Source organism: Drosophila rhopaloa, unplaced genomic scaffold (genome assembly GCF_018152115.1).
Source record: "Drosophila rhopaloa isolate 14029-0021.01 unplaced genomic scaffold, ASM1815211v1 contig_115, whole genome shotgun sequence".
Classification (NCBI taxonomy): Eukaryota; Metazoa; Arthropoda; class Insecta; order Diptera; family Drosophilidae; genus Drosophila; species Drosophila rhopaloa.
The window spans coordinates 2,841,288-2,853,179 of NW_025334990.1; the positions used below are offsets into that span (position 1 = coordinate 2,841,288).

The 11,892-nt window shown below is 43.5% G+C and overlaps 4 protein-coding genes across 4 annotated transcripts; all 4 read left to right on the plus strand.

Annotated features, from left to right (window-relative positions):
* Positions 1–313: 313 nt before the first annotated feature.
* LOC108042665 (putative inorganic phosphate cotransporter) lies at positions 314–2,702 on the plus strand. The gene is made up of 4 exons (XM_017121058.2): positions 314–442; positions 931–1,067; positions 1,125–2,216; positions 2,287–2,702. The coding sequence occupies exons 1-4, from the start codon at positions 421–423 to the stop codon at positions 2,581–2,583; spliced, it is 1,548 nt and encodes a 515-aa protein (XP_016976547.1). The 5' UTR covers positions 314–420; the 3' UTR covers positions 2,584–2,702.
* Positions 2,703–3,487: 785 nt separating this feature from the next.
* LOC108042662 (putative inorganic phosphate cotransporter) lies at positions 3,488–5,366 on the plus strand. Its single transcript, XM_017121056.2, has 4 exons — positions 3,488–3,509; positions 3,854–3,990; positions 4,046–5,119; positions 5,175–5,366. Exons 1-4 carry the CDS (start codon positions 3,488–3,490, stop codon positions 5,364–5,366), a joined length of 1,425 nt encoding a protein of 474 aa, XP_016976545.1.
* Positions 5,367–5,681: 315 nt separating this feature from the next.
* Positions 5,682–7,641, plus strand: LOC108042666 (putative inorganic phosphate cotransporter). Its single transcript, XM_017121059.1, has 4 exons — positions 5,682–5,758; positions 6,028–6,164; positions 6,224–7,297; positions 7,364–7,641. Exons 1-4 carry the CDS (start codon positions 5,737–5,739, stop codon positions 7,580–7,582), a joined length of 1,452 nt encoding a protein of 483 aa, XP_016976548.1. The 5' UTR covers positions 5,682–5,736; the 3' UTR covers positions 7,583–7,641.
* A 1,686-nt stretch (positions 7,642–9,327) lies between these two features.
* On the plus strand, positions 9,328–11,328 carry LOC108042663 (putative inorganic phosphate cotransporter). The gene is made up of 3 exons (XM_017121057.2): positions 9,328–9,557; positions 9,618–10,691; positions 10,764–11,328. The coding sequence occupies exons 1-3, from the start codon at positions 9,399–9,401 to the stop codon at positions 11,016–11,018; spliced, it is 1,488 nt and encodes a 495-aa protein (XP_016976546.1). The 5' UTR covers positions 9,328–9,398; the 3' UTR covers positions 11,019–11,328.
* The last annotated feature ends 564 nt before the right edge of the window (positions 11,329–11,892 follow it).

Sequence of the window (11,892 nt, forward strand, 5' to 3'; positions counted from 1 at the left end):
TTTTTAAAGTTGTACGAGTGCTTCAAGAGGGCCTTTCCCTTTTCATCACTATCGCATCCGGATTACAGGCGCCGTACCTCCCACCACCTTTCAAAGCCATTCTGTCTGACGCTATCAGTTGTCCGTTGTCCGATGTCCGTTGTCCGCCTGTCCGCTTGTCCGTTTTTCCGTTGTGGAACCGCTATCGCTCCGATTTACGAGTACATACCCTCGGTTTCATTGTTGCTTTTTCCTTATCAATATCGTGTTTGTGAAGTGCCCTGATTTGGTGTCCATTAAGCGGGTATCACTTCAAAATTGGCGACGGGTTCGATTAGCTCTCCAATGAAATTAAAGGTCTAAAGCAAACTGGCTGCAAGTTAAGTGTTGAGTTCAATTTCGATCTTTAGAGTGTGTGGTACGAATTTAAGTGGTGCGGATATGACGGCGGTTACGAATACGGGTTAGTTAGAAGTCCTGAAAGGATTCTACTCAAGTAGCTCCTCAAGGTTAAGGACACTCAGGAAAAAAGTAGTAATGAATTAATCAGACCTTTGAAGAGATGGATAAAAAAAGGTTTTTCAATTTTGTATTGAGTTTAGATTGTTTTGAAAAATTGTGATTAATAATTGTATTTCAAATCTTTCAATCAAACCTTTCTAACTACTTTAGTTGTTTAACTTTCTACGTGGCAACTGTTAATCATTTAAAACCTCTTCAATGAAACCCAACCAGTCTGCAATTCATGTGATTAAATCGCTTTATTTGATCATAAAGTAACCAAAACCTTTGATTTAAGTGGCTTCTAAACACGTGAACAACTTTCCCCTAGAGAAATATATAGAGGAAGCGATATATTAACAACCGATAAGGATTAGGAAACATTTTACAATAGGCATTTCCAGACCCACTTAAGTGTGTTACTTATGGGATTTATTTCTGATTTAATAGGTCCGATGATTGGCCAGCGTCATATGCAGGCCTTTCTGCTCTTTCTGTCGATTGTGGTCAACTATATGGCCAAGTTTAATGCTGGAGTGGCGGTTGTGGCGATGACAAATGCCGAGAATACTAACCCGAATTTTCCAGTAAGTTTATAGAGGTTTCCTTTAAAGATATTCAATTAAATGCCTGAAACTTAATAGGAGTACGAGTGGAATGAAATGGAGCGCTCCTACATATTATCCAGCTTCTTCTGGGGCTACATATTGACGCAATTCCTGGGTGGATGGCTGTGCAGGCGCTATGGAGCCAGGATTACCATGTTTGTGTCCACCATTGGATCAGCTCTTCTGGCCTTGCTCCCACCCTGGTGTGTTTCCTGGGGTGGCTGGCAGGCGTATTGCGCTATCCGGATGTCAATGGGTTTGTTCCAGGGCTTCCTATTCCCCTGCATCCACGCCCATCTGGCCAACTGGTGTCCGGTGAATGAGAGAAATCGATTGGGAGCCCTGGCCAACACGGGTATTGACTGTGGAACTCTGGTGGCCATGTTTGCCAGTGGACTACTGGCAGCCTCGAGCATCGGCTGGCCCGGAATCTTCTACGTGTCCTGTGCTGTAGGCATTTTCTGGTGCATCATCTGGTTGATTTTTGGAGCCAACACACCCAGGGAATCCAAGTTCATTAGTGAGGCGGAACTTAACTATATTGAAACGTCGATCAACTCCAGTCGCAAAGCGGAGGAGGCAGAGCAGAAGGCCACTGGACCGATTCCGGTTCCCTGGAAAGCCATTTGGACCTCGGTACCTTTCTGGGCTTTAATGATCACGAGATGCTGCCAGTCATGGGGATATTCGACCCTCCAGACCGAGATGCCAGCCTACATGAACGGAGTCCTGTTGATGGACATGAAGAGCAATGCCCTTTACTCGGCTTTGCCATATTTCACTTCCTGGATAATGGCCTTCGTCTACCTGATCATCGCGGATATCCTGCTGACCAGAGGCGTCATGACCATCACTGGCATTCGGAAAACTGTGAACTCGTTGGCATTCTTTGTGCCCGCTCTTGCACTGATCGGCATCGGCTTTTTGGACAGTAATCAGAAGACTTTGGCCGTGGTGCTGATGTGCGCCAATGTGGGAATCAATGCTGGGTCTACAATTGGTAGTACGATTAACACAATCGATTTGTCACCAAATCATGCTGGCATTCTTATGGGAATTATTAATACGGCGGCTAACGTTGTGCCCATTTTAACGCCCCTCCTTGTTGGAATTATCGTGAAAGATGATGTGAGTATAAACTTTATTCCCCAGACTAAAAACATATTTAACTTTATTTCCCTATTCCTATCTTTAACAGCACGATCGTGAGCAGTGGCAAATTGTGTTCATCATATCAGCCGTCATCTTCATTGTGGGCAACATAATCTATCTAGCCTTTGGTCAGATGGTTAATCAACCTTGGGATGCAGCCGACTTTATGGATAAGCAAAGAACCTTGAATCTACAAGAGGATGGAAATGCTAAGGCTTTGAAAACAAACCAAAACGACTATTTGGACGAAGCGAAACGTAAGGAAAGTGAAGCTGGATTAGAAAGCAATGGAGCTACCAAAAAGGATTTAACTGAGGAGAATCTGAGCAACAACGAACTTTGAGTTCCTGGAAGAGACAAACTATCTATAACTCGAAAACAACAATATATTTTTACTCGCGGCTGGTCCGTAACTCTTTTTTATCAAGAGTTTTGTTTATAGAATAAATAAAATTAAGTCTAATGTTGTCCCAATGAGTAATTTAAGGTGTAAATATAAAAACTTGAACTTAAATAATCCATGACCTTGTTGAGCTATAGGCTCAGGTGCTACCTGTCACTTCATTATCAATGAACACTGATTACTACAAAAAGCAGTGGGAGTACTGATCGTAAATAAGCAAGCAATTGACGTATGTGACTTGTGGAAATATGATCGATTGGTCCTTCAATTAATTTGACATGTGTTTTAACTACTAACAAATTGAAATTTGATAAGAGAAGAAGGCGTAACCAGTTTTGTTAAGATAAATACGTGGGAATTTTGTGACCAGAGATAATATTGCCTTAAATACTATTTATCACTTCAAAACGGATCTGACCTTTGAGTTGTTTTGTTACAGATTTTACTAAAGATACTAGTTAATCAAAGTGAGGGTCCCAGATTAGCTTAGGTCAGTTTTTCAAAAATATAAAGAACTGATTATGGTTGGGTTTATGGTCCATAGTATTAGATTTCCTTTATCTGCAAATTAAGTTAACTGGTATAATCACCGACATTCCTGTTTTTAGTCGTTTACGATCGTAATCGCGTGCCTTTTTCTCTTAACTCTTGACATAAACTCTTTGCGTTAAAACGCACGCGTTAAAACCTTATCACGGGATAATCTAGCTGATTAAGTGAAAAGTTTATTATAACTCTTACGATTAAAATCGTGGCATGGTGTGGTATTTCTACGGTTCACTCAAGTTTATTAATTGTACGATTTTGGACGCAGAAGGGTCAAATTGCCATCAGCAGTTCAAGAATGACAGCTGAAATAAATAAAGGTAAACAGAAGTTATACTTTTTCTTTTGTTAGTTATACTTTCTTTCTTTAAAATAAAGGTAAGAAGATAACGTATTACCTAATACTGCAAACAGAAAGAGCTGAATTAAAAACTACTTATGGACTTTAATCGATCGTTCTTGGAAAGTGTCCATAAAGTCAATACACTTAACTGGTTCTAAGGACTGATTAACCGTCGCACCATTCGGCACACCCCATAAATTGTCCAGCTGGTGTAGTTTTGATAACAACATCTCAAGTGGATTTAAGATCTATCTGCTGAATACCAACCCTACGATTTCTGAAGTACCCGCATTACTAACTATTTTGGCTATATCATTATAGGACCCCTACTGGGAATGCGACACGTTCAGACCCTGCTGCTTTTCCTCAACATAACGTGTTTGTATATCGGACGATTAAATGTGGGTGTATCCGTGGTCGCCATGACAAATGCAGAGTCCACTAATCCGGATTTCCCAGTAAGAGTTTCAATTCAATCATCTACCATTCGCTCACAATATGTTTTTGTATCAGGAATATGATTGGACCTTGACGCAGAAGTCTTATATATTATCCAGTTTCTATTGGGGATACATCTTCACCCAGTTCCTGGGCGGATATCTGTGCAAGCGGTATGGAGTCAAGAGTGTCATGCTCTGGGGATCCTTTGCATCCGGTGTCTTCAGTGCTGCGACACCACTCTTCATCGGCTTTGGCGGATGGCAAGGCTACTGCGGAATTCGAGTGCTGATGGGCTTAGCTCAGGGGCTGATCTTTCCCTGCATTCATCAGCACCTGGCCAGATGGTCTCCTCCGGCGGAGAGGAATCGCTTGGGAGCCGTCAGTCACACGGGTATCGAGTGTGGCAACGTGTGTGCCATGTTCTTCAGCGGAATGATAGCTAAAAGTCCCATAGGCTGGCCAGGAATATCATATGTGTCCGCAGGAGTGGCCTTTGCCTGGTGTTTCTTCTGGTTCCTTTTTGCGGCCAACAATGCAGTGGAATCCCGATACATAGGAGAGGCGGAGCTGCACTACATTGAATCATCCCTGAAGCATAACGAGGACTATCACAAGACCATTATTCCCATTCCCTGGAGGGCTATTTGGACCTCGGCTCCGTTTCTGGCTCTTTTGGTGGCCCGCTGCTGCGAGACCTGGGGTCTGAGTACCCTACAGGCCGAAATTCCAACCTATATGAACGGCGTTCTCGATATGGACATGAAAAGTAATGCATTCTTTTCGGCGCTGCCCTTTTTGGCCATGTGGTTCATGTCGTACGTGTACCTGATAACCGCCGATGTTCTGCTCGCTGGAAACAGACTTAGTTTGACGGCCCTCAGAAAGACCATCAATTCGATGGCCTTCTGGATCCCTTGTGCGACCTTGATTGGAATCGGATTCCTGGACCAGGACCAGAAGAACTGGGCCATTGTTCTGATGACCATCAGTGTGGGCGTGAACAGTGGTGCAACCATTGGAACCTCCCTAAACACAATCGATCTATCACCAAATCATGCCAGTATCCTAATGGGAATCATTAATACGGCTGCGAATGTGGTGCCAATAGTGACTCCCCTGGTTGTTGGTTTGATCGTTGAGGAAGAGGTAAGTCTTGCACATCTTCCTAATTTGAACCCAACTAATTCCATTTATGTTTCAGACAAATCGCTCAGAGTGGCAGATCGTGTTTCTAATTGCATCAGTACTCTTCTTTTTCGGAAACTGTGTATTTTTATTCTTTGGCACGGCGGTTTCGCAACCCTGGGATGCTGAGGACTATCTTCAATTGAAAGAACCTGAGCTTGCTATGAATGAAATGCCTAAAAATACGTTAGATCCCCTGGATAGATAATACCTGTTTTTTACAATCATTAATGTCTAGCATAGTTACAAGTTGGTTAAATGTAATATAATAGTAATTAAAGGCCTAAATTTTGATAATGTGTTTAAGTATTAATATCTTAATTGGTAAATTCAATTAGTAAATCCGGCCCCTTTTATAAAAGTACATTTTTTTTTTAAGTCGCGTGTTCAGCTAATGTTCAAATTCGACCGCGATTTGACCTTATCATATTCAGATAAGCCAAATAAGTCTTATCGGCTTATTCGATTTGGATTTAAGTCAACACAATGTTACTGCAATCATTCACTTAATTCCCTACAGTGCTGCGGATCGGTTGATTAAAAGTATTGGAATATTAATTTCATCGATCAGAACGACGATGTCGGCAGAAATTAACAAAGGTGTGTGGAAAAGGAAATCCTTCGATTCGGATTTGTGAATGGAATGACATTCCATGATCTTGACACAATTTAAACGTTCTTCAGAAGTGAGACCTTGCACTACGCCCAACGAAATGATCGGGTTTTTCGCACGCCCATTAAGTGGTCATAAATCACTCCAATTATGGCGCCGATAACGATGTCTCAAGAGCAATTCAGATTTATTTGCCGACTGCTTGCAGGCAGGAAGTGATCGCGATACTGATAGTTACTTTTGATAATGGTTTCAGGACCCGTGGTGGGCATGCGGCATGTCCAGGCCCTACTGATCTTCCTCAACATAACTGTTATGTTCCTAGGCCGGCTGAATGTGGGCGTGTCGGTGGTGGCAATGACCAATGCGGAGACCACGAACCCGGACTTTCCCGTAAGACTTCAGTTTATATAAAAGAAATATAATATATCTAATCTTTACAACCTCCATAGGAATACGACTGGACAGAGGCGGAGAAATCGTATATACTGTCCAGCTTCTTTTGGGGTTACATCTTCACCCAGTTCCTGGGGGGATATCTGTGCAAGCGGTATGGAGTCAAGAGAGTCATGTTCTGGGGTGTCTTCGGATCCGGTGTCTGCAGCGCATTGACACCGCTGTTCATCGGATTCGGCGAATGGCAGGCCTACTGCGGCATTCGAGTGTTAATGGGACTGGCGCAGGGAGTGGTTTTCCCCTGCATCCATCAGCACTTGGCCAGATGGTCTCCTCCGAAGGAGAGGAATCGCTTGGGGGCTCTGGCTCACACTGGAATCGAGTGTGGCAACGTGAGTGCCATGTTCTTCAGTGGAATGATAGCCAAGAGTTCCTTGGGATGGCCCGGAATTTCGTATGTCTCGGCTGGATGTGCCTTCTTCTGGTGTGCAGTGTGGTTCGGCTTTGCAGCCAACAATCCCACAGAATCTCGCTTTATAGGAAAAGAAGAACTCCATTTTATTGAGTCATCTCTCAAGCATAGTGAAAAGTACCACAAGACCATCATACCAATCCCCTGGAAGGCGATTTGGACTTCGGCTCCATTCCTGGCTCTGCTCGTAGTACGATGCTCTGAAAACTGGGGACTGAGCACTCTGCAGGCCGAGATCCCATCCTACATGAACGGAGTCCTCGACATGGACATGAAGAGCAACGCTTTCTTCTCAGCACTTCCATTCCTGGCCATGTGGATCATGTCGTATATTTACCTAGTCACAGCAGATGTCCTAATGAGTAAGAAGTCAGTCACATTGACCGTGTTGAGAAAAACCTACAACACGTTAGCCTTCTGGATACCTGCTGTCACCTTGGTTGGCATTGGATTCCTGGGAAAGGATCAGAAGAACTACGCGATTGCCTTGATGACCATCAGTGTGGGCGTCAATAGTGGACAAACCATTGGAAGTGTTTTGAACACCATTGATCTGTCCGAAAATCATGCCAGCATTCTGATGGGAATTGTAAATACAGCTGCGAATTTTGTGCCAATAGCCACTCCTTTGGTAGTTGGATGGATTGTTGAGGATAATGTGAGTATTGTCATATGTTTATTGTTAGACAGTTCCTTAACTTGTACTTCAAATCCTTTTTTTCAGTCTGATCGGACAGAATGGCAGATCGTCTTCATCATCGCCTCCGTCTTCTTTTTTGTGGGCAATTTAGTCTATTTGATCTTTGGCACAGCTGTAACACAACCCTGGGATGCCGAGGATTATCTGCAGATAAAGGAACCTGAGCTTGCTAATGGTTCGAACAGCCAAAAGACACCTAAAGAAGAATCTTCCTTTAAAATCAACGAAAATACCAGCAGATAATAAATGCAATAAGCTGTTAACTATTTATATAAGAAATTAGTTTTAGATTAGGTGTGAGTTATAAAATAAATGGACCCATATATCAGCACTATGCATTTTCAATTAATAATAAGATGAGTTTGTTAATGTTTGATTGTTGGTTGATTTTAAAGGATAATGCGAGTTTATTTTTATACCCGTTACTCGTAGAGTAAAAGGGTATATTGTATTCGTGCAAAAGTATGTAACAGCTAGAAGGAAGCGTTTCCGACCCTATAAAGTATATATATTCTTGATCAGGATCACTAGCCGAGTCGATCTAGCCATGTCCGTCTGTCCGTCTGTCCGTCTGTCCGTCTGTCCGTCTGTCCGTCTGTCTGTCCGTCTGTCTGTCTGTCTGTCTGTCTGTCCGTATGAACGCTGAGATCTCGGAAACTATAAAAGCTAGAAGATTGGCATTTTGCAAGTAGATTTTAGAAGTTCCTACGCAGCGCAAGTTTGTTTCAAAATGGTGCCACGCCCCCTTTAACGCCCACAATCGCTTATATACGATTTTAAAAATTTAAATATTTTGGAAAAGTAAAAATGCAGTTTTATTGTGTTTATCAATACCTATCGAAATGTAGAAGAAATTTTTCAAATCGGACCATTCGTTAAAAAGTTATGCGTGATCAAAGTTTCTATCTCCATCTCCCTCGCACTCCCTTTACTTGAGTAACGGGTATCTGATAGTCGGGGCACCCGACTATAGCGTTCTCTCTTGTTTCTTTTATGGTCGGACAGAACTGACAATCTATTTTTAAACCGCCCGGTTTGTCAACTCGATGAGGAAGTGGCGAAAGCTTTGCCATTAATGAAACCACTATTTTTGATTATTTTACTACGATCCCTAAAAATCTGAAAAAGCTCGAATCCCTGAGAAGATAATTACAGCTTTTTTGGTAATCTAATCTGGAACCCATTAAGCTTTAGCTCATAACATACTGAGTGGCAAGGGGAATCACTCGAATTCCTACCGCCAAGAAGTCGGTTTGGCTAATCTCAGTTTTCCTTAATTTAATAAAGGTCAATAAATTGATAGAAACAGTATAAATACTTTGGCCGTGTGCTCGGTACATTATCGATTACTTTATTATTTATTTAACTGGTAGCATCGCTTATCAGTAGCGTTCCATTGTTTCGACGAGATTAAGGCCATAAAGAATAATATTCCAAAAAATAAATAAAATCATTCATTTATGGATGGTCTGGTTTGTTCAAGTGGCATGTTAAGTTTGCCTCTTTCCGCTTTCCGTTTCGAGCTTTTAGCGGATCGGATTTATTTTCTCCACGGCTCTAGGTCTGCTGAACAAAAACGTTAGTTGATAATAGTGCCATAAATCTTTTGGCCAAATAAAAACGTCTCTGGTGTTGAGTGGGTGTGCTTTTTTTTTTTAGCTCCCACTTAAACTTTGTGTAAATCCATCAATATTTACTGATACTACGTAGAAACATATGCATATGCTTTCTCAGCCCGCTTGCGAATAGAACAATAGATCGGATACGTCAGTCGCCTTCTGGAACGAGGAGTTGCGTCAAAGTAAAACCGATCTTGTTTATTTCTGAACCATCTCTCTGGGGACTTACCTGCGAGTCCCCGGACAAATAAAAATAAGTGAATGATATCGCTGAGGGGCCCGGCCCAAGCTCGCAAAGCTTTCTGTCGCCGTATAAATGTTGGCAATGCAATGGCGATTGGGCTTAGAACCATTCTACCAATTCGGCAGTGCAGACCTCGGGTTAACTGGAAAAAAAAGGTGTTCCTAGTGGACTAGCTTCCTGGTTTTGCTTTGTGATCATGACCCATAAACCATCGAAGGGCCCTCGTCTGGGCGTTCGGCATTTGCAGTCGTTCCTGCTCTTTCTGGGCCTGACCGTAATGCACATAGCCCGACTGAATGTCAGTGTAGCCATAGTGGCCATGACCAACGCGGCGACCACGAATCCCAATTTTCCGGTGAGTTTCAAGTGATATCATTAGCCGAACAATCGCGCTGACGTGGCTGCTTTCCCCCAGGAATTCGAATGGTCGGAGAAACAGAAGTCGTATATACTCTCCAGTTTTTACTGGGGCTACATCCTGACCCTTTGTCCTGGCAGTTTCCTGTGTCGTCGCTACGGCGCCAAAGTGGTCCTTTTTGTGGCCAGTTGTGGCACGGCCGTGTTCAGCCTGATGACGCCCTGGTGCCTCACCTGGGGAGGATGGCAAGTGTTTTGTGCGATCCGCATCCTTCAGGGCTTATTCCAGGGAGTGATCTTCCCCTGCGTCACGGAGCACTTGGCCATGTGGTCACCGCCGGAGGAGAGGAATCGCCTGGGCGCCTTCAGCTACACGGGCACGGATTGCGGCACTGTGTTGGCCATGTTCATTAGTGGCATGATTGCCAAGGGAGCGATGGGCTGGCCGGGTATATCCTATGTGTCCGGATCTCTCTGCGCCGCCTGGTGCTTCCTCTGGCTGATATTCGCCTCCAACAATGCCACTGAATCCCGGTTCGTTGGCGAAGCCGAGTGCAAGTACATCGAGTCCTCGCTGGAGCACAATGAGGATTTCCACGAACGCACGATACCCATTCCCTGGAAGGCCATCTGGACTTCGGTGCCCTTCCTGGCCCTTCTGGTGACCCGCTGTGCGGAAACCTATGGACTGAGCACACTCCAGGCGGAAATACCCTCCTACATGAACGGAGTGCTCAACATGGAGATCCAGAGCAACGCGGTGTTCTCATCGCTACCCTTTTTGGCCATGTGGCTGCTGTCCTACGTCTATCTGATTGCTGCCGATGTGCTGCTCAAGAAGAAGATCCTGTCCTTGACTGCCGTGAGAAAGGTGTTCAACACGCTATCCTTCTGGATTCCCGCTGCCGCCCTGATTGGCATCGGATTCCTCGGCGAGGAGAACAAGAACCTGGCCATCATACTGATGACTGTGTCGGTGGGCGTGAATAGTGGAGCAACGATTGGTAGTTCCCTGAACTCCATCGATCTGTCACCCAATCACGCTGGTATATTGATTGGCTTGAGCAACACGGTGGCGAATGTTATTCCCATCCTCACACCACTGATTGCCGGAGAGATCGTGGCCGATAAGGTGAGTCAGCCCTCGAAAAAATAAGGAAAAACCCAAATCAATAACAATAATAAATATTTCCCAATTTCACAGCACAATCGCGGGCAATGGCAGATCGTTTTTGGACTGGCAGCTGTCATTTTCTTTGTGGGCAATGTGGTTTTCATCATTTGGGGAACCGCCAAGGCGCAGCCCTGGGATGCAGATGACTACCTGAAACCGAAGGACGCGGAATCCGCCAGCGAAAAGCAGAAAAGTTCGCCCGCAGAGATCGCACCACCCATCGATCCTGTTTTAGAACAGCAAATCAGTTGGCCGGAGAGGTACACGGCAAAAGCGATCGAGTGATTTGTGGCGGAAGTGGCGGCCCAGAACAATTGATTTTGTTAATCAGTATTAACCATAAGTAGGCTGTAATTTATATTTATTCTATTTATAAGGCGTGACCGTATCGCGAGGCTTAAGTAAATTATTTTCAATTGAATCGCTTTGTTCTGTTACCAATCGCTCGTGATTTTGGCACTCGAATCGAGGAAGAGCCCGATCGGCCAGCGCAATCTAATCTGTTAATTTATCTTATAAATGTATATAAGTACCATATTTATTTTGGATTGAGGCTCATGCGACCAATTGTCAATGGCTGGAGCTGGAGCTGAGTGGTTTGCACTGCCCCTTTCGACGGATTGAAAAACATTTGCCACAGCTGTTTGTGAATATATAAAAATTGTGATACTTAGAAATAAACTGTTGACTTGTTTCTTCGCTCTTTGTACTTTGCTTTATTTGAACTAGCAGCTCGTGGTTGGGAATGGGATCTCGGTTAAGTAAAATCTATGTTTTGTCACATATTTTTGGTTTTCTATCAGACCACACTTCTTATTAAGAGGTATCTGAAGCTAATCTCTGGACTTTGCTCTATTTTGACTAACCACTTCTGACTCGAATAAGATTTTTAAGGCTTTGGATTTATGGTTTAATACAGATTTCTGCTTATGGTAAGCCTCAATGTTTATTTGTAATTTGATTGTTGTACACACGTGTTGATTGCTGAAATCTAAGTTGGTCTACAAATTCTATATGTCAACTAACCGTAATGATCTGCACTCCTATCAACTGTTTTGGGTATTTGTTAGCAATGGTTCTGATCTATGACTATTTAAGATCGTGGAATCCCTTTCTGAGACCAGCCTACTTTTAAGTTGAGTAAGGTCTCTCGGCCTTA